Source organism: Rattus norvegicus, chromosome 12, assembly GCF_036323735.1.
Source record: "Rattus norvegicus strain BN/NHsdMcwi chromosome 12, GRCr8, whole genome shotgun sequence".
NCBI classification, from domain to species: Eukaryota; Metazoa; Chordata; class Mammalia; order Rodentia; family Muridae; genus Rattus; species Rattus norvegicus.
In genome coordinates this window covers 40,004,053-40,026,384 of record NC_086030.1, presented here as the reverse complement: position 1 = coordinate 40,026,384, position 22,332 = coordinate 40,004,053, and the positions used below count along the sequence as shown (strand labels likewise).

The window sequence follows — 22,332 nt, the reverse complement described above, 5'->3', positions numbered from 1 at the left end:
TTTCTACTGTTGCAGAAGGCCTGAGCTTGATTCCTAGCGCCCTCACCGAGAGGCTCACAACATGGACTCCAGTGGAGGGCATCCTCCATCTGGCCTGTGAGAACTTGCATAATCCTACACACCACATACACACATTTTAAAAATAAAAACAAATTTTTACACAATCATACACACACACACACACACACACACACACACACACACACACACATATATATCACATGCAAATATGTGTCCATATATACACACTTTAAAAATAAATCTTAATTTTTTTGTTAGGGGGTGGTACACATTTCTAACTCTACACTAGGGAGGCAGAGGCAGAGGCAGAGGCAGAGGCAGAGGCCAGAGGCCAGAGGCCAGAGGGCAGAGGCCAGAGGCCAGAGGCCAGAGGGCAGAGGGCAGAGGGCAGAGAGGCAGAGAGGCAGAGAGGCAGAGAGGCAGAGGCAGAGAGGCAGAGGCAGAGAGGCAGAGGCAGAGAGGCAGAGGCAGAGAGGCAGAGGCAGGTGAATCTCTGTGAGTTCAAGACCACCTTGGTTCATATAACCAGCTCCAGGCCAGCTAGGGCTCCATGTTAAAGATTGTCTTGGGAATTATTTTCAAGACTTTTATTTGTGTGTGTGTGTGTGTGTGTGTGTGTGTGTGTGTGTGTGTGTGTATAGCATGGCACATGTGCAGAGACCAGAGGGCGGTCTGTGGGAGTCAGCTTTCTCCTTCCACCGTGTAGGTCCCAAGAATTGAACTCAGCACTTTTACCCCTAAGCCATCTTGCCATCTCCAATCGACAGGGCCTCACTATGCAGTCTAGGCTAGCTTTAAATTCATCATCCTCCTGCCTCAGGCTCCTAAGTGCCGGGTTACAGGTGTACCACATGCCAGGCTCAGCACACAGTGTGCTGAATCTGGCTGTTTTCCCGTTGTATAGTGTAGCCAGGGCTTCTCCACTCTGTAGCTGCTGCTATGTTTAAAGGCTGGTTAGTATTCTGCTGTGTGACCCTCTCTGTTTCTCTGTGGGTAGACATTGGTTGTTTCCGCTCATTGGCCACAGTGATTATTGTGAGCTTCTCACAAATGCTCGAAAGTGGATCCGGCGCTCAGGCAGATGCCCATGAGTATCGCTAGCTACTTGACTGTCTTCCCAGAGCATCCCTTCTAACTTATTCTGTGGCCTTAGTTTTAGGCGCTGCTCAAAGGGACCTGTGAGGACAGATTGCCAAGTGTCCAACTCAGGACAGCGGCGTGACAAGTCTGCTTTCGGGGTACTCTCGCTGGATCCTGAGACAACAGGAAAATGACTTCCCATGACCAAAAGGTATATCGTGTCTGGAGGTTCCTGCCATGAGCGGAGACTCTTATGGGTGTTCCTTGCAGGGGAGCCAGGGTTTGTCAGGCAAACCTTGACCCTTCTAGTTTGGGAACCATGTGGTCAGAGCCTGGTTGGGTGTGGAGGGGGACACCTGTAATCCCAAACACTTGGGAGGTAGAGCAGGGGAGTCAGGATTAAGAGATTCAAGATGATCCTTGGCTGCACATTGAGTTTGAGGTCATCGTTCTGGCTCAGTGAGGGAAAGCCAAGCCAAGCAACGATTTCTGGGTGCCCAGCTGGGTGATGGCGTGGTCTCAGACTTGGTGCTGTGGGTGCTTACAGATAGGAGCAGGTGGGCAAGGTAAGATCGATGGGCTCTCCCGGAAGGTTCTCGGCTCCCAGCCAGGCAGGGGTCTGTTACCCACAACTAGTGGGATAAAGTCAGAGGTGAAATTGTCTGCAGCCCTTGGAGATAGGGACATGAGGTGAGAGGCCAGTGTGACATGGTGGGGTGCCGGGAACTCCGGCCCAGGGTGGTGTTTTGGTTTGTTCCTGTTTTGGTACTAGTGACCCTGAGCGCCAAGGTAGGCAGAGGCGTGTCCCCAGAGGAAGCAGTCACAGCTGAAGTAGAGAGTCCAGGTGGCTCTGGGGATTGGAATGAAGTCAGACAGAGGCAGGGATACGTTATAAGGTGCTGAAAGATTCTCAGCAGCCTGTGTTAGGGTGCGGGGCTAGCAGGGCAAGTGGATGTTGGACGTTGGAACGGAGAACCCAACCAGGACAAACCCCTTATCGAGCTAGAGCCAGCTGGGGTATGCGACCACCACCAGGGGCTGTCTTCATTGTTGACAGGACGCCTTGTGGCAGACTGGCCCTTTTTTGGTCAGAGACAGCAGTGCCCATTGTGGCTGAGTCTAGCCTGGTGCACTGTGCTCTGGAATGCTTGCTCGAATAGTTTGTTTTTATGGCTTTAAACTTGTCCAGCACCCCTAGGTTTTTCTTTAATTATACATACATACATACATACATACATACATACATACATACACACACACACACACACACACACACACACACACACACTCATGTATATTATACCATGGTGCATTTGTGGAGGTCAGAGGACAACTTGTGGGAATCCTTTCTCTCCCTCCACCAGGTGGGTGCCAGGGTTTGAACTCAGGTTATTGGGCTTGGTGGCAATCACCTTTACCTGCTGAGCCATGTTGCTGGCCCTTGGCCCTCCTAGGTTTTAAAAACACATGCATATTCAGGGAAGAGGTGAGTGTGCACCACCGCACAGAGCTGATTGGAAGTTACTAATTCTGCACAGACATGCTTGGCCACCTGTGTGGACACTGACTTCCTTAGAGTCTCTTTCTCCTTCCTGTCCCGGTCCCTCAGTTTCCCATTCTGGGAAGTCACAACAATAATATTAGCCTACAGAGAGAGGTGCAGTGAGGATTAGACCTAGTAGTGGCATTAGCAGGGTACCTGGGCGTAGCTGCCACTTGTCAAAGGCTGGTAATTCCATGATAGGACAAGTAAGGGGTGTGATCTGCCCGCTGGCCCTATTCCATAAGTGGCACACGCCTGGCCCATCTGCAGGGCTTGGAAGCCAGGTGTGTAAGGTGGGGGGTGGGGCACCACATCGGCTCACTTCCTCTGGAAGCATTGAACTGAGTGGATACTCTTCTGGTGAACTCAGGAGCTCTTGAGTCTGTGACTGTCCTGTGCCAGGTGACCGTGGGTATGGCTCAGCTGTGGAGGTTTGTCTGGTGTGCGTAAGGCCCCCCACCTTCAGGTTCAGTCATTCCAACACACAGCTGGCCTCTCTGTGAAACTGTCAGTGGTGTTGAGGGGGACACAGCTCCCCTTCCTTGTTGGAATGCTCCACTCGGGGCCTTGACTGTGTGACATGAGAAGAGTTTCAGGATGAGGCAGACTGAAACAAAAGTAGTTTATTATTTAGACAGACAGACAGACAGATGGGAGGACAGACACAGGTTTCAGCTTCTTGAGGGAGAAGCACTTAAGTGTCTATGATGGCTTGCTTATTAAAAAAGTGAGGTGGGGTTGGGGATTTAGCTCAGCGGTAGAGTGCTTGCCTAGCAAGCGCAAGGCCCTGGGTTCGGTCCCCAGCTCCGAAAAAAAGAAAAATTAAAAAAAGAAAAAGCGAGGTGCTCTCTTCAGGTTGAGGGATTTGAGCAGAAGCTACTACAGGAGGCTCAAGGTCACACCTATGCCCACCCTCAATGAACAGCTCGCTTGTCCTTGACATTCATGGTCAAGGAGTCTTCAGGGCAACATACATGGTTGCCACGGGTCACCTTTGCTCTGTCCGGTGTGTTGAAGTTTCTCACAGGTAGTTGGAGACAGACTGGATGACAGTCTTTCTCTTCACATATCCCCTTAAGGTTCCTTGGCACTTTCCAGAAGGGAGCAGAGGGGCCTGAAGTCTTTCCTCAGTGGACTCTGTGGCTGAAGCATCACCCCCCACGTCGGTCTTTGGGTGACAGCTCCCTAGAGGGTTAGCTCACTGTTCCTCTGGTTTTGTGAAGCAGCCCGGCTTGTGGCATCAGGTGGTGTGACTGGTGTCACAGACTTTGTGTCTGACTCCCTGTCCCTGAACATCACTAGCTTTGTCCTGTTGGGAAAGGAGCAGGGTACTTCCCCATGCCTCTTTAGACAAGGCTGCCATTGGTCCTTTAGAAACGGAACGGAGAAGGAGACAGTAGGAAGGATCCTATCTGGGGTAATGTGTCAGAGTGTGCAGGGGTGAGGCACGACATTTCCTCTGTCTGGAGAACCTGTTTCAGGCCTCCACCAGCCCGGGCTTCAGGAGCCCTGGGCCTCGTTCTCAGTGGGTTATGTCGGAAGCAAGGGATTCTCCACTGGGCAGCCTGGATTGCAGTTGGGTTCTGTTTCTCCATAGCTGTGTGACTTCTGGCAAGTCTCTAGGCCTCTCTGTTCCTGGTTTTAGCATTGGTGAGGCCAGTTTGGACCCATGGAGCAGGGATGTTGGCGTTGTTTCGGGAGACTGTGTATAGCACTCCTGAGGGAGTGGATGGTCTAGGATGGGAGAGGATGCACCCTCATCTCTCATTCTTGTGAAAGCCATCGCCTGTATAGCCTCTGAGCAGGGGGCTCCGGACCCTCCAGGTGAGGTGACTGAGGAGCTTTGCTCTGGGTAGACCTGGTCACTCATCCCCCCCACCCCACCTGAGCCAGTCAGCTGGCACAGAGGTTGTTTTTGCAAACCTCAAACTTCCTCCCCACCCTAGTGAAGGAAAGACTTCAACGTCTATTTACAGACTTCCCTGATTTTATAAATAGGTATTCCTCAGAACACCGAGCCAGTGCTGGGGTAGGGGTGGTGGGCTCACCGAGCCCCACCTCTCCCTGGGCAGGTGACAGTGTTTGTGTGTCTCATTGCATTGCCCTGTCCCTGAGTGTGGAGCCCGAGGTCCTGGACAGGTGTGGAAGGTACAGTGTGAGCAGGAACCTGGGTCGCCCGCACCCTGGGGTGTTCAGTCAGGGGTGTGGGCAACTGAAGAGGTGTATGCGTGTATAATGGGAGTAGGGTGTCCAGCACCCCTGATCTGAGACACTTGGGAGGAACCTAAGAGAGGAGAGAAAAACTATATGGCAACATGAGAGGTGACACAATCCATGCTAGAGGAAACCGCCTGGGCAAAGGCCTTGAGGCCTGGAACGCAGGCAGAATGGCCAAGCAGGGAGAGGTAGGTGAGACCAGATGTGTGGGTACAGTTGCAGCAGGAAGAAGCGGGGTAGGGGGGTGAGGTGAGCCTTGTGGGGGGGGGTAGGGGGCGGGGCTTGCTCTTTACCATTTAGAGTAGTGGGAAACCAAAGACGGTCACAAAGGCCCCTCACACTATCCCCACGGTCAGCACCTTGTTGGCAAGGCTGCAAAACAAGCAGACATGTACCCCAGGTTAAGCCAGCCAAGGGGGAAGGCATTGGGCTGAGACCACAGGAAGCTGGCTACATGCAAGACTCCCCTCCCAAGGGTCACACAGGACTTACTGTTTCCTCCAGCAATGAACCGTGACAGGCCCCAAGGTGTTTGGGACTGGAGAAGCCAGTTAGAGACCAGACCACACCCAGAAGGGTTTTATGGTTATGAGACTGGCTCTTGCCTTTTTCAATCCCCCTGCCTCAGCCTCCTGAGTGCCGTAATTCCAGGTATGCACAAGCTTCACGGTTCTACCCAGAGGGTTTATGAGGAGGGTGGTTCCTTGAGGACTCCCCCGGGGCCTTTACAAAGCGCCCCACCCCAAGCATAAGGGATAGGGAGGGCGGGATAGCACGCTACAGCATCCCTTAAAGAGCGCAAGTCCTAAGATGCTGGGAAACAGGCCAGGCAGGCTGTTTGAAGAGAGCCCTCTTTCTATTCTGTACAGGTTGAGACAGGCTGTTTCCAGTAGGGTCCTCTGGCTGCAGTTGGGGCTGGAGAGATGGCTTAGCAGGGAAAGCACTTGCTTTGTAAGTGAGAAGACCTGAGTTTGAATCCCCAGAAAGCAATACAAATGCTGGGCTGGATGTGTGGGGTGCAATCCCAGTCTCGGAAGGCAGAGACGGGGATCTCCAGAGCAAGCTGGCTCAGGAGTGGGACTAGTCAATCAGGAGCTCTGGGATTGATTGAGAGAGCCTGCCTCAGGGATTAAGGTGGAAAAGCTATCAAGGATGAGTCCTGACATCAACCCTGGGTCTCCATGTGTGCAGGCACATGTGAATGTGCACTCACACGCGTGCAAGATTGAATGCATGGGTATGGGCCTGGGGGATGGCTCACTCGGTAATGCATGCTAAGCACGCATGAGAACCTAAGTATGCACACATGTGCACACACACACACACACACACACACACACACACACACACACTCGGATGCAAGATGGCAGCAGGGAGCTGTGAGCAGGGTCAACCTCCAAGTGAGGGGTAGTATCTGGGTCAGGACAGATGTCGGGAGACACAGGTGGAAGGTCAAAGGTCAAAGGTCATCAGTTGCACACGTGCATTGACTCTGGGGCATAGGATTGGGTTAAAGGCCATGCTCTGAGGCCAGCTTGCCTGCCTGAGTGTGGACTGGAGGACACAAGACAAAGCTAACTCACCAACATGCTCAGGCAGGGCCTCAGTTTCCCCATCTGCTACAGAGGGAAAGCGGTACCTATAAATCTTGATTTTACTCCTTACAGTACCTTCATTCCGGTTCAGTTAAAAAAACAGTTTTCTGGGGCTGGGGATTTAGCTCAGTGATAGAGCGCTTACCTAGGAAGCGCAAGGCCCTGGGTTCGGTCCCCAGCTCCGAAAAAAAGAACAAAAAAAAAAAAACAAAAAAACAAAAAAACAGTTTTCTTAGCTGGATATGGAGATACACTGTTGTGATCACAGCACCCAGGAGGCAGAGGCAGGAGGATTTTGAATTTGGGGTTATCCTGGGCTACATAGACAAAGGTGTGGGAGCTTTCCTGCCACATTTTCTCCTTGTTGGCCACAAGCCACAGAACAAACCTGGCTGGCTAGAGCTCACGCAGTGAACTTATGGTCTCTGTTGTAGCCACTCCACATGAGCAAATTCTCACGTAAAAAAATTAAAGCGGGGCCAGGAGACCCGGCTCAGTGGTTAAGAGCACCCGCCACTCTTGCACAAGACCTGAGTTCTATTCCCAGGACCATGTTGGAAGGCTCATATCCACCGAAAACTGCAGCTCTAAGTGGTCTGACGCCTCCTTCTGGACTCTGCACGCACTGCACACACACATAGACATAAACATATGTGTGTGTGTGTGTGTGTGTGTGTGTGTGTGTACACGCATGTGTGGGTGTGACCACGGTGGTTAGAGGGCAACTTTGTTCTGTTCATCACCCTTAGGTTGTCAGGCTTAGTAGCAAGAGCCTTTATCCATAGCTTCGATGTGAGAAAAGCAAAGCTTTCTAACAGTTTTTTTTTCTTTTTTCTTTTTTTCGGAGCTGGGGACTGAACTGAGGGCCTTGTGCTTGGCTAGGCAAGTGCTCTACCACTGAGCTAAATCCCCAACCCCTCTAACAGTTTTTAGAAGATAGGCGGGATCTGGAGAGATGGCTCAGTGGTTAAGAGCACTGACTGCTCTTCCAGAGGTCCTGAGTTCAATTTCCAGCAACCACATGGTGGCTCACAACCATCTGTAATGGAATCTGATGCCCTCTTCTGGTGTGTCTGAAGACAGCAACAGTGTACTTATACATAATAAATAAATGTTTAAAAAAACAGTTAGATGGGGTTGGGGATTTAGTTCAGTGGTAAAGCACTTGCCAACAAGCACAAGGCCCTCGGTTCGGTCCCCAGCTCCGGAAAAAAAAAAAAAAGAAAAGAAAAGAAAAGAAAAGAAAAGAAAAGAAAAAACAGATGATGGGCATGGTGATGTATACCTGGTCCCAAGAATCAGGGAGGGGTTGAGACAGGAGACTGCTTGAGTTCAGAAGCTAGGGCCAACCTGGGCAGCAAAATGAGATTGTGAGGGAAAAAGAAACAGGCTGGGGGCTAAAGAAATGGCTTGGAGATTAAGAGCACTGGCTGCTTTTCCATAGTACCTGGGTTCAATTCCCAGCACCCACACAGCAACTCACAATTGTTTGTAACTCCTGTCCAGGGGATCCTACACCCTCACACATACATACATACATACATACATACATACATACATACATATCTACATGCAGTCAAATCACCAATGTAATAACTAAAAAATAAAATTTAAAAAGCAGCTAAGGAAACATCATGGTACCTCTTTCAGAGCATCCCTCTCTGGGGGCCTGGAGCAGTGTCCCCTTTGCAACACCCATCTCTCACCACTGATTTGTGACAAATGACTGCAGGGCAGTGTCCTTGCCTCCCCTGGCTTCAGTTTCCCCTTCTATGGAATGCAGAAAATGTTCCTTTTGTGCAGGGTACTCCTCAGGATTCTATGAGAGCAAGTGGTGTGTCTGTGTGCCCCAGCAAAAGGGAGTGGCTGGGGGTGGTTTTGGCTTGTCACAGTATCAGGTACCTGCCTCTGTCTCTGTGTGACCTGGTCTGTGTCTCTCTTCTACTCCTTAGGACAGTGGCAACTAGTGATTCCATCTCAATATCTCAGTGACATTGTTAGCAGAAACCCACCTGACAAAATAGCTAATTCCTATTGCTCCAGCAGGACCCCACGGTGTGACCTGTTAATGCTCTAGGCAGGCAATCTCTGTGCACCAGCTACCTGGGTTCTCTTGACCCTGTATTCTGAGTCACACAGCCCTGGGGCTGAGCCTGACTCTGCCATCTTCCCCCTGCACCAAGACCCTCAATGCTGGGCTGGCCCACTATGGGAGGGAAGGTAGCGTGTGTGCTCCCTGATTCTATTATGTGGTTAATTTACTTGTTAAATATTTATGGAGCTCGGTGTACAGGAGTACAGTGAATTGATACTGTGTGATGGCTGCTAATGATGGCAGGGACAGCTGGGGAAGGGACATCTAGGTCCAAGACCTGGATGATAAGATTGGTCCCAGACTTCAGCCAGTGACATGTGCTTTCGAAACACAGGCGATCCTGGAGCAGGCAAAGGCAGGGAGGACAAAGAGGAGACCCAGAGAGTTAGGCCACAATTCTTCTCTAAGAGTGTCGGTGGGACAGAGGGAAAGACAGAACCTGGCCTAGCTGGCACCGACAAGGGGGTGGAATAGGTCCAGGCCAGAGGCAACGGCCAAAGAAAGGGCATCTGAGCAGGTAGTTGTTAGGTGAAGTACAGAGCAGGGATAGTGGGAGGGGATCCAGCGGGATCATCAGTTCTCGGGGTGCAGTGGCAATGATGCCGAGCCTGGGAGAAGCACATTTGGTGGTACAGTGAGCTGAGTTAGGGTCACGGCACACTACTGAGATGGAGGCAATTCAGACTGGGCTGTATACTGGAACAAAGCAGCCCGGAACATTGGGCAGCCGAGACCACCGGAAGCGGGGACTGCCGGAAGTGGGGACCACCGGAAGTGGGAAGGCTTCAGCTTGCTAAGCTCTGGGATGGCCTGGATGGAGACTGAGCAGGGGGAGGCGAGAGGTGGGAACCTGTCGTACAATATAGGGTCAGCAGCAGTCAGTAGAATGGTGTGTGTGTGTGTGTGTGTGTGTGTGTGTGTGTGTGTGTGTGTGTGTGTGTGTGTGTGTGTGTGTGTGTGTGTGTGTGTGTGCGCGCGCATGCTTGCATGCATGAGCGCTTACACAGGTACAGGTAGAGGCCAGGTTAACGTTGATGCTGCGTGCTGCTCCTCAGGAGCCATCGACCATGTGTTTGTTTTGTGTGTATGAGTGCTTGGCCTGCGTGTATAACTGTGTGCCACACGCACGCCTGGTGCTAAGGTGCCAAACCTCCATGTGGGCGCTGGGAAATGAACCCAGGTCCTTTGTAAGAACAACAGGTGCTCTTAACCACTGAGCCAACTCTCCTGCCCCTGCTTACTTTATTTTTGAACGAGAGCCTCTCACTGGCCTGGAACTGACCCTTTAGGATGATAAACTCAGGGGTTGGGGATTTAGCTCAGCGGTAGAGCGCTTGCCTAGGCAGCGCAAGGCCCTGGGTTCGGTCCCCAGCTCCAAAAAAAAAAAAAAAAAAAAAAAAGGATGATAAACTCATGACACCACGTTCAGCTGTTTTCCTTTTACAATTGTGTCTGTGTATGTGGGTGCGTGCCCGTGAGCGCAGGTGTGAAAGAGAGAGTATTGGATCCCCTGAGGCTAGAGCTACCAGCAATTGTGAGCTGCCTGGTCTCAGGGTCTGGAACTGAACCTGGGCCCTTTGCAAGAAGCAGTCTTTATTCTTAACCAGGTTTTATGTGGGTGCTGGGTCTCGAACTCTTGTACCTACTCTTGCATAGCAAGCACTTTACCCAGGGCGTCTGTGCTAGTCCCTCCAGTGTAAAGCATGCAGGAGACAGTAGCACAGACATAGGCCCAAGTGACAGAATCTGCAACTGCAGGCAACCCGGTGGAGAAGGAGGGTATGACTTTCCACATTGGTGACACAGAGTTGCCACTAAGCTCCACAGGGTCCTGACCTGGGCAGGTCTCAGCATGCTCCCCTGAACCCCGTCTTTCTAGGGCAATGAGAGGCGGGGGTGATGGAGAAATTAAGGTACATGGCTTTTTTTTTTCTTGTGGTCAATCTTTTTCTGGAACTTTCCTGCTTCCGGCATGACAGTCTTGACTTAAAACCAGAATCCTTTTCTGCTCTGCCGGGTACCACAAGTCTTTCCATCCCAGTTACTTGAGTCACTTCTTGACTGGTCACAGAGTTTCAGAGAGAAAACTTGGCCTCTCCCGCGTACTATGTGGTTTTGGTAGAGAGCCCTCCGGCCTCAGTGGCTTCAGCCTGCAGGGTGAAGTGTTTCCTGGGGGAATTCATGGCTGGTCTGGGAGGAGGGGGAATCAGGGTACACAGTCCCTGACTTGTGGTGTTTACGTACTGAGGAGTAATAAACCGTTAGGTAATGTGAGGAGGGCTCTGAGGAAGACTAAAGGAGGAAAGGGCCAGGCTGTGGAACTGGGAGAGGAATCTGGCTCTGCTGGTTCAGGGTCCAGGAAGGAGCACTCTGACGAAGTGACATGGCAGTTGAGTCTTCATGCGTGGGGTTAGAAAGAACCCAAGTCAGAGGGCGGCTAGGAGCGGCCAGGCTGAAGGGCCTTGAGTGGGTGGTGTGGGGCTGGCTCCAGGGGCAGAGGTGAGGGGGCGGGCTGCCCGGAAGCAGAGGGGCTGGGCCTCCCAGGGCCCTGCCCACCGCGTGAAGGTCCTTGGATGTTTGCCTGGACTTGGAGAGCACAAAGGAGCAATTGCAGGGGTGAGGAGGGCAGTGACAGAGTCAAGGTGAGACCTGCTTGAGCCCAGGTAGAGAATGGAAAAGTCAGGGCACAGTAGGAGGCCGTGTAGCCTTCATGGCCGCGGTTGACAAGAGTTTAGGCTAGAACACTGGCTGAGAGAGGGACGGCTGGCCTCTGTGGTTGGGGCTCTCGGTGGAGCTGCTACTAGGAGGCCATGCGCTGTTTTACGCTATCTTTGGGCCTCTCAGCTTTTGAAGAAATCTGAATTCTGTGGCCCCTGAGGTATCCAGAGAATATGGGCGGTGGGCTATGGCGGCAGCCCAGGGGTTTAGATGTCTGCATAGCCCCAGCCTCCACCCTCCACTTCAGCCTCACCTCAGCTGTGTCTACAGGACTTCCCTGGCACTTAGAAAATGTCGCGTCTATGGGGAGGTGTTTCTTGACCAAATTTGGAACTCGGAAACAAAAAGCCACCCAGGTCAGGGCAGTGGACCGGGGGGGGGGGGGGTAAGACACATCCCTCCCCCAGTCTGCTCCCAAGTACACACGTTATTTATTCCTCGTACTGCAGTGGATGGAACCCAGGGCCTAGAAAGTGCTAGGCAGCCACGCTAACCACTGTGCTACATGGCTTCGCCTGTTCTCTCACATGGTCCTCCTGCTTAGAGTTCATCATGTTACAGTCTACCTGTCTATTCTACCAAACGTGACTATTTTTTTCCCAATCATTTTAAAACGTACCTTATTTATTTATGTTGGTGTATGTGCCTGGGGGTGCATGCATGTAGAGGCCTTCCGGGAGTTTCTTCCCTCCTGGCCACCTCAATCCCAGAGATCAAATTCGGATCATCAGACTTGACGGCGAGCATTTTACTCACCAAGTCATCTTGCCAACCTCAGGCGAGCATTTTACTCACCAAGTCATCTTGCCAACCTCAGCCGTTTTTTTTGAACATCATTTTTTTAAAATCTCCCTGTCATTGCTTGGTACTGCAGCTGCCCCTGTGTTGGACTCTTAGCGTTCCTGAGGCTCCCGGCTTGTTCCTTTCCTTCCAGCCAACTTGTTCCTTTCCTTCCAGCCAACTGGTAACTTTGTATCTAACTCTGTGTGTGTGTGTGTGTGTGTGTGTGTGTGTGTGTGTGTGTGTGTGTGTGTGTGCATGTGCACATGCGTCTGTGTCAATGAGAGTGTATCTTACTCCACTGTGCACTTGAGGGTCAGAAGTCACTCCTCCACTTACTTCCTGAGACAGGGTCTCTGGTTGCTCCCCAGTGGGCACACCAGGGTAGCTGGCTCACAAGCTTCCAGGGGTTGTCTCGTTGCTCTCTCCCCTTGCTGCAGGAATGCTGGGATGATACAGTGCTGCTGTGTGTGGCTTTAGGAAGGTTCTGGGCATCTACACTCAGGTCCTGATGCTTGTGTGGAGAACAAGTCTCCCCAAACCTCCCACTGGTGTTTTCAGTTGCTCTGTCTCTCAGGAACCGATGGTTCCTTCCTATATCTTTATTGCTTTTTGTCTTTGTTGGTTTTTGGCAGGGTCTTGTATAGCTCAGGCTAGCTTAGAACTTGCTATGTAGTCAAGGCTGGCCTTGAACTCCTGATCTTTGTGCTTCTAGCTTCCAAGTACCATATTATAAGCAATCACTATTGGCTCTTAAGCCAGTGACTTTTTTCTACCTACACACACACACACACACACACACACACACACACACACACACACACTTCAGTGTCTCACCGTGTAGCCCAGGCTGGCCTCAAATTCTCTCTCTCTCTCTCTCCCTCTCCCATCTCTCTCTTCCCTCTTTTCCTTTTCCTCTTCCTCCTCCTCCCTCCCCCCCTCCTGGGCCTTTTGTTTGTTTTTGTTTTTGAGACAGGATTTCTCTGTATATCCCTGGCTGTCCTGGAACTCGCTCTGTAGACCAAGCTGGTATCAGATTCAGAGATCCACCTACCTCTGCCTCCCAAGAGCTGGGATTAAAGGCGTGGGCTACTCCTCTCCTTAATTTTTCAATCCTTCTGCCCCAGCTTCCCAAGCGCCTGTATTCCTAGTCCCTGCTGCCATGCTGTCTTTGGATATATATGTTACAGCTGATCTGGTGGCCAGTTTTATCATGTGTGTCCACTTTGAGTTCAGAGTAGGTGTGGGCTACGTTTTCCTGCATCTTTTTGTTGATCGGTGTCTGTCACATGCTGGACAATATGGCACCTGTTTTGCTCAGCACATGCTGTTGTCTTTCCGGATGGGGAATTGACTTTTGTTCAATAGGGGTCATTTCATTTAGTTAGGGATCAGCTGATTTCTTCCTTTAATGGAACCATGAGTTTTTCCTTTTTACATTTACTTATTCATATATGGAGGGACACACACACACACACACACACACACACACACACACACACACCACAGCACACATGGGAAGTCAGAGGACACCCTATGGGTGTCTCACCTTCTGTCATGTGGGTCATGGGGATTGAACTCAGGACATCAGGCTTAGAGTAAGTGCCGTTACCACTGAGCCAACTCGTGGCCCCCTGGCTGATCTTTTCAAGGTGTGTTCCTTAGGATGAGTCTGTGGGATGAAGTCAGTCTGTTGGTTTTTTTTCTGGAGTTCCCTCTGAAGCCTGGAGGTTGTGAAGACTTCTCTGGCTGTCCTCAACCAGCCTCCAGTTGTCTCTGCAGCTTTTCTGCCTCTCACTGTTAAAATAGTTTTTATTCACCTGTTGTAATTGTTGCCTCTGTCTGCTGGCCGAGCCCTGGTCCTGGAAGCTTCGAGCCTCTGTTCAATCTTATCTAGGCCTAGAATGTTTTCAGTTTCTGAGACTTACTGCTGAATAAGCTCACCCTTCCTGGTCCTTTCTGAACTCTGGCTGGCTGGCTCAAAGTCCTCTCCTAGCTGACTGATTCAGTCTGGCTTCTCTCGGCTTCTGATTGAATTAATCTGCTTGGTCTCAAACTAACTCTGGCAGTCTGTTCTAATCTTCTGACTCCTTCTCATTCTCTGGTTCATTCTGTCTTCATTTTATCTGGCTTGTTTTCTCTGTAACACATCTCTGAATACCTGTCCTGCTAAAACTGTCCCTTCTTCCTTCTGTTCACTTCTCCACCTCTTGGCCTGTGGTTGACGTTATTCAATTCTGTTTACAGAAAGCTCTTGGGATTAAATGTCTGCTAGGGTTGAGCCAGACCATAACTAGAAACAAGTTTTCTCTGTAAATGACACTGTCTCAGGGGAGGTGTTTGCTTGTTTTGTTTTGTTTCCTGAGTTACATTGCATCATCTGCCCCTATCTGTGACATTTAGGGTCCAGTGAAAGTGCATTTTTGTGTCTCAGTTCCCCTGCCCTGAGATCCCTGAGGAAGGGAGGGAGCTGCAGACTCCCTGAGCACCAGTCTTCATTTCCTCATCTAGAAAGTTCCTCCAGGCAGAAAGTTGGGGAAACTGTGGGATCAGTTCCTTTATCAGGAACACAGTGTGTGTTTTATTTCGTTTCCTGAGCATGGAGGAAGGAAAGGCAGCCCCAGTTACTGGCCAGGAGGCAGAATCTCTTACTTCCTGTGTCATGCTCCTGCCTCTGTGCATTCCTGACACATTTTCCACACATAGTTTCTTTTTTTTTTAAAGATTTATTTATTCATTTATTATATATAAGTACACTGTAGTTGTCTTCAGATACACCAGAAGAGGGCAGCGGATCCCATTACAGATGGTTGTGAGCCACCATGTGGTTGCTGGGAATTGAACTCAGGACCTCTGGAAGAGCAGTGGTCGGTGCTCTTAACCGCTGAGCCATCTCTCCAGCTCCACACATAGTTTCTAAGCATGTCCCTGTACTTCTACATATTCTTTCTTTTTTCTTTTTTCTTTTCTTTTTTTTTTTTGTCCAGAGCTGAGGACCGAACCCAGGGCCTTGCGCTTGCTAGTCAAGTGCTCTACCACTGAGCTAAATCCCCAACCCCTACATATTCTTTCATACAGAGCTTTAAAACACATTTAAATTACATGTATTTACTTATCTGTGTGTGTGTGTGTGTGTGTGTGTGTGTGCGCGTGTACTGTCCCTGTGGTGATCCAAGGACAAGAGAAGGTTCTCTCCACCTCCTGGGTTATAGGAATTGTCTAGGTGGAGACAGCTGGGAGCCATGTTGGGTCTAGAGATGTGGGAGCCGGTCATGGTAGGAACAGAGGTTAAAGGCAGAACTTTCAGAATCACCTACGTGGATTATAGATTATACACTTTAGTGACGAACACTGAGTCACCAACAAAACATTAAGGAAAGGAATAAAAGCACCGGGGGGGGGGGGAATTAATAAAAGCACTTTCCCTTGGATTTGAATTCTCCATTACGCGTTTCCTCCATCTTCTGTTCTGTGGGAACCCGTGCCTGCTTGGAGGAGACTGTCTTATGCATTTGTCTGTCCCTGAGTGTGACTGTGTGTAACTTGTGTATTGTCTGTTGTGTGACCACGTGTGTCTACTGGGTGGCCCTGTCTGTCCCCCACAAAGGACTTCTGTCTTCAATTGACCAGTGACAGAAAACATCATCCAGGGAAGGGATGGGACACTTTACATCTTCTCCAGATAAAGATTAAGTTACTGGCTCCAACTGACCCCACTGTTTACCAACCAGTGTCCATGAATGGATCTCATTATAGAAGGTTTCTTTCTGCCAAGGACACACATGCGTTGTTGTAGGTCAGGGGCGTGGAAGAGTCCTTAAGACTACAGCCATGTGTTGGCTTAGGTTGTAAAAGCTGATTCCACGGGAAATCCAGGGCAAGGAAGGTTAGTTGCTACATTGTTGCTTTTAAGGCAGATTAAAACAGGCAGGCTGAGGGGTTGGGGATTTAGCTCAGTGGTAGAGCACTTGCCTAGCAAGCACAAGGCCCTGGGTTCTGTCCCCAGCTCTGAAAAAAAGAAAAAGGAAAAAAAAAAACAAAACAAACAAAAAACAAACAGGCAGGCTGAGTACACAGTGGGATAGCCCATGATGGTTTTTTTTCTTTCTCTTTTTTTTTTTTTTTTTTTGAGATACTATGTAGCCTAGGCTGGCCTTGAACTCTTCACCCCCTTAAATGCTGGTTGCTGGGGTGACAGGTGTGTGGCACCTTGCTGGATATACTTGGGGAGAACCCCTTTCCTGCCTGTGCATCCAGGCAGTCTGGGGAGCGTAGGGGCGACTTCTTTGAGTTCTCTGTGAAACTCTACTTTTACTTTTGGAGACTTCCTCCTCTGCTCTCACTAGCCCTTCATTTCTCTGAGAGTGCACAGCTCTTCTGGTACTTACACGTGGGCCTTATGCTGAGTCCGGGCTGTAGTACCGTTGATGACTGCCAGCCAGACCGCAAGGACATGTCTGGCCGGATTGGGGTTTCCTGTTGCCCCTTGTAAACTGCGATTCTAAGTTCCAAAAATAAGTGTCCCTAAAAACCCCACCTTTTTGACCTGGGCTAGGCTGCTCTGAGCACCCTGAGGCCTGCTTTGGGCCCTACTCCCCATCACAGGGCATCGGCATTGGGGAACCTCAAGTGCTTGCTCTGTCCCGCCCCTCCAGGCCGTCACTCGCAGAACCAAGGTGGCTCCCACCAAGAGGATGAGCAGGTTCTTGAAGCACTTCACAGTGGTGGGGGACGACTACCACACCTGGAATGTCAACTACAAGAAGTGGGAGAACGAGGAGGATGAGGAGGAGCCCGCCCCCACGTCTGCGGAGGGCGAGGGCAGTGCTGTGGGCCCAGACGCTGAGGCTGGCTCTGCCTCCACACCCAGGCCATCCCTGGACTTCAGGAGCCGGCTAAGGAAACTCTTCAGTTCCCACAGGTTTCAGGTAAGAGAGGGAGGTCGTGGGGTTGGGGATTTAGCTCAGTGGTAGAGCGCTTGCCTAGGAAGCGCAAGGCCCTGGGTTCGGTCCCCAGCTCCGAGAAAAAGAAAAAAAAAAAAAGAGAGGGAGGTCACCAGGTCACTAAGGTGGGAGCCCCATCTGCCCGCTGCTGCCTCTGCATCCCACAGGTGCTTTCTGAGCACCTTGGACGGTCTATGCTCTGTGGTCTGACCTGTATTAGCAGTGGGGGGAGGGGCCATTCTGTGGCCTGTCTCTGTCCCTCCAGAGGGTGTGACCTGGGCATGACAAAGGACATGCATACATATGGTGTGACTTTGAAAACATGACCTGAGTGACAGACCACATAGGGAAGGTCCCAGTTGCGTGGGACGCCAGATAGCTAACCGTCCACCATAGCCAGCTGGGTAGACAGATGGGAGGCTGTGGGAGAGAGGAAAAGAGAGAGGGGGTGGCTGCTTGAGAAAGAAGGGAATTTCCTTTTGGGGTGGTGGAAATAGACTAGAAGTAGACAGTGGTGGCGGCTGCACAGCCTTGTGACTGTACCCACTGCCGCAGATCTTTATGGCAATCTGTGAATGGTTACTTTACTCTAGTTATTTTCATTGTAAGGAATTGGCCTGTGTATATGCTCAAAGTACACTAGGAGAGCATTCATTCCAGAGTGCCTGCTCCTGGATGAGGGCATGAGGATCCCCCTGTTCTGTAAGCTCATCACCATGCCTGGCTCTTGGACCCAAGAACACGTGGGTCTGGGGAAGCTTAGGTTAAGGTGGGTACAGTGCTTGTTATGCAAGCATGAGGTCCTGAGTTCGGTTCCCCAGCACCCAGGGAAAATGTTGGGTGTTGCAGTACTTGCCAGGAATCCCAGCACTGGGAGGGGGACAGAGGTGGCTCCTTGGGGCTCACTGGCCAGTTGGGGAGACCCAGGTTCCATTAGAGATTGTCTCGAAGAATTAAATGGAGAGAGGAACTGTAGACACGAACGTGGATCTCTGATTTTTACATGTATACAGACAGACAGACAGACAGACAGACAGACACACACACACACACACACACACACACACACACACCAGCTGGCTCTCACGGTCACCACCTCTGTGCAGATGCTGTCACAGGGAGAGGGAGGGGACTTCCTGGTTTCAGAGAGAAACAGTTGAGCTGAACTCTGGAAGCCATCTGTTCCAACATTGCAAAGGGCAATTTTTCTCAAAAAGATTTTTCATTTGTATGTGTGTGCATGCATCATTCGTATGCTGGAGCCCTCAGAGGGAGGTCAGGGGTGTCTGATCCCCTGGAGCTAGAGTGGTTGTAAGTCACCTGATGGGGGTTCTAGGAACTGAAAAGAGCAGTGAGCATTTTTTTTTAAAGATTATTTAATATATATGAGTACACTGTCCCTGTCTTCAGACTCACCAGAAGCCCTAGCACATCAGATCTCATTATAGATGGTTGTGAGCCACCATGTGGTTGCTGGGAATTGAACTCAGGACCTCTGGAAGAGCAGTCAGCGCTCTTAACCACTGAGCCATCGCTCCAGCCCAGCAGTGAGCATCTTAACCTCTGAGCTAGCTCTCTAGCCCCATGAAAGCTTCTGTCTCTGCGCAGAGGTGGCACACAAGTGTCTAGAAGCAGGGCTGCCTCCAGGAGTATACAACAGACCAAAGAATGCACAGGGATAGATACAGCCCCTGTCCAGTCCAGTACCACAGGGCAGGAGGGTGCTTTGGGGGTGCCACTCTGGGCATTGAGTCCAAATCCCTACTGAAAGCAGGAAGAGACAGCCTCAGTCTCACCACAGACCCTGTTCTCAGGGAGGGAAAAAATGTTTGTCTTTTCTCCCACTTAAAGCCAACAACCCAGCATCCCTTGCATCTCGCCAGCCCTTTGCGGCTGTGGCAAGAAACGTGGTATTATGTTGTTGGGGTTGAAATCCCAAACCTGCAATTTCTGAGCATGTGGAGGGAGGCAGCTTCCTTCCAGCTGTACAGGGAGCCCCGGCCGTCCCCCCATGTCCCTGTCTCTGAAAGGCACTCATCTCTACCCCTCTGACTACTGGGCTTGGGTCTGACTCTCATCAAGATATTTATTGTCTGAGAGGACAGTATAGCACCTACTGTGGATGGCAGCAAGCTGGCTGGCAGGGGTGACAAATGCTTACTTAGCCAGCAAGATGTCCCCTGCAGGCAGAAATTGGGAGTCTGGTAGTCGGTGACTGTCATGTGACACACAAGGCTGAGCATACATAGTAGGTCTGGTGGGTGGAAGGGCATGTTTCAGGCAGAGGCCTGAGTTGGTTAAGGGTGGAGAGGGTGGCAAGGTTCCTGTGGAGAAAGCAGCAAGATTGTGGACAGGCTGTGACCAGATTGGTTACAGATCTTCGATGGAAGCCCGGTGGGATGGGAGGAGGGGGCAGGGGTTCAGGACTCTTGCTGTGTCTGCTGGTAGGATCTGCAGGACATAGTGATAGTGTGCTGTCACTTGTCATGTACGATGGCATAATAAAGGCATGACATGGGTGAGCCAGCCTGCAGGGGAGGCAGGTCTGAGGTGGGTCTGGAACTTTCTTCCATCTTGAACAAGGGGCAGCCAGAGCTTGAGCCCTCAGCTCACCTGGCGTCGCAAGCCCATTGTCGGGCACAGTGTGAACCCTGCAGTTGACACCCCACAGGGCAGGATGTGGGTTAACAAAGGGATGCGACCTTCCTAGCCACACAAGGCAGCCAGACGAAGGGGCATCAGTTCATAGAGGCCAAGTGTCTTTTCATGGTCTCTCTCTCTCTCTCTTCTAACTTCAGGTACCAGAGGCCTGATGTAAGATTAATCTTTGGAAAGTACCAATTTCTGTGGTGTGCAGTGCATAGAACACTGTGTAGCTCCCACTAGCCAGCTCCAAGTCTTCTTGTTACTGCCCATCCTGTGTCAGGAGAACCCCAGGCTGCATCGTTCCTGGGGATCATGTCTGTACTCCGTGGTAGCACACTCACGACACATCCACGCATCAGTGTGGCTTTGCCTTGGCTTTAGAGCATGTGAATTTTCTGATTCTTCTGGCTCTAAAATAACCAAGAATTAAAAACCAAACCAAAATCCAGGCTGGGAAAATGGCTCTGTCAGGAAAGTGCTTGTTCTACAAGTAAGAGGACGCAGGACCCAGGCTGTAAAAGACAGAAGAAGCTGCTGTGATAGCCCTGAGGAAGGTCAGGCTCCTCAGGCTTGCTGGCTGGCCAGTCTAGTGAGCCCACACCCATGAGAGACTCTGCCTCCAAACGTAAGCTCAGGCTATGTGTGTCACATTTGGAACCCTAGCAATTGGGAGACAGAGGCAGTCTGATTTTTGTGAATTCGAGGCCAGCCTGGTCTATGTGGGAAGCTCCAGGTCAGCCAAGGCTACATAGTGAGATCCTGTCTCAACAAGGAAAAAAAAAGGCAAGGTAGGGGGGCTCCCCTCCTAGGGCAGAGCTCCTGAGGATGCCCTTTGGCTTCCCCACATAACACAACATGGGAACACACATAAAGAAAAAAACCTAAAACCCCCTCTGCCCTCTGCCATTAGTGCCCAGGCTTCCACCCCAGTCTGTCACCTGCCCTTCCTCCATTCCATCAGGTCACAACCCCACCCCCATCCTTCCATTCTCCTGGAAGCCCTGCCTTCTCCCCATTGCCCCTGACCATGCAGCCCTAGCTGACCACGCTAGGATGAGATTGCTTAGCACACAGGGTGAGAACACTGCCACCCTACTCCCTAAGGACAGGCAGCCTTTCCAGGGAGGGGGTGTCCCTTCTGGAACTCAGAGTCCCAAGGCTGGGGTGTGTCGGACAACTTATTGAGTATCTGGAGTATCTGTTCTGCGTCTACCCCAGCAACAGTGAACCACAGAAGTAGAGAAGGAAAGTTAAACTCTATTTGCCTTTTTTTTTTTTTTCCCCGGAGCTGGGGACCGAACCCAGGGCCTTGCGCTTCCTAGGCAAGTGCTCTACCACTGAGCTAAATGCCCAACCCCCTCTATTTGCCTTTTAAGAGTGGCATTTCCTTTAAGAGCTGGTACTGGAGAAACAGACTGGGTGACCAAGGGGCAGGGAGTGGGAGAGACTGTGGGACCCTAAGGGAGGGGTTCCCCAAGCTCCCCATAGGGCACTTCCGGCGTTCCTGAGAATGAAGGGGGGCCAGGCCTGTCCTGCCCTCATAGCCTCTTGCTGCTCCTCTAGGTCATCATCATCTGCCTGGTGGTCCTGGACGCCCTCCTGGTGCTGGCTGAGCTCCTTCTGGATTTGAGGATCATTGAGCCGGATCTTTCGGTCAAGGTAGGGACAAGGCGGGGACACACGTGACCGAGCTGCTGTCCCAGGCCATCTTTACTTTTGAGTTGAGGCAGTTTTACTCTGAAGCCCAGGGAAGTATTCAAGTATTTTTGATCCTCCTGCCTCAGCTTCCCAAGTGCTGGGATGATAGCCAGGCCCAGCCATTCTCTCTAAAGGGTGGAGATGTTGCCTGCGATGGTGACCCTGGCCTCGGCGCCGTGACTCTGCTCCCTGCTCTGTATTCCACAGAAGTATTCCACGAAGGTATTCCACTATCTGAGTTTAGCCATCCTGGCCTTCTTCGTGCTGGAGATCTCCCTTAAAGTCTTTGTCTTCCGCTTGGAGTTCTTCCACCACAAGTTTGAGATCCTGGATGCCATTGTGGTGGTGGTGTCCTTTGTCCTTGACCTCATCCTCCTGTTTAAAAACCACCATTTTGAAGCTCTTGGTCTGCTGATTCTGCTTCGGCTCTGGAGGGTGGCCCGGATCATCAACGGTGAGTCTCCTGTGCTCGCAGGCTACACGGGGTGGGGGCAGGGTGGGGTACTGAGGTGGCAGTGGCAATAGTCACCAGATACCCAGGATCTCATTCCTGGTCTGTGTCATGGCTGCTACCTCGTGGGTTTTGGGAGAAATGTATGACGGTGATATTTAGTGATGAGAGTTACCTTTAGCTGCCGACTGTGGTTGCTTGAAAGCCATTTCACCCTCTGCCCATGCTTTCCTGGTTACCAGAAGGTAGTCAGGAAGCGTGGGACTTGTGCCCAGGGCAGCACCGGAGGGCATCCTCTAGGAGACACACAGTGGCTAAGCAGCTCTCTGTGCTGACTACCCTACCCCAGGGTCCCCACACGGGGAACATCAGCCTACACAGCCCAGGCCCCGGGGCTCCCAGAGGCCCCCGAATGACCCTCCTGCTGTAGACACTCGTCATCATCGCTTGGCTTCTGTCTCTAGAGAGGACACCCAGGAAGTCCTGCTCTGCCCAAGTCCAGGCACAAGCGCTGCCCCTGTGCCTGTGTCTAGGAGCAGGGGTTC

General features: G+C 51.2%; 1 protein-coding gene across 2 annotated transcripts in view; it reads left to right on the top strand.

Annotated features, from left to right (window-relative positions):
* Positions 1-22,332, top strand: part of Hvcn1 (hydrogen voltage-gated channel 1) — a 29,467-nt gene that overhangs the window by 4,287 nt on the left and 2,848 nt on the right. For both annotated transcript variants that reach the window (XM_017598518.3, XM_063271892.1), the window contains exons 3-6: positions 1,175-1,312; positions 16,705-16,977; positions 21,202-21,297; positions 21,544-21,790. In XM_017598518.3, the coding sequence (XP_017454007.1) occupies positions 1,292-1,312; positions 16,705-16,977; positions 21,202-21,297; positions 21,544-21,790 (637 nt within the window). In that variant the 5' untranslated portion in view covers positions 1,175-1,291. The remainder of the gene's footprint in view (positions 1-1,174; positions 1,313-16,704; positions 16,978-21,201; positions 21,298-21,543; positions 21,791-22,332) is intronic.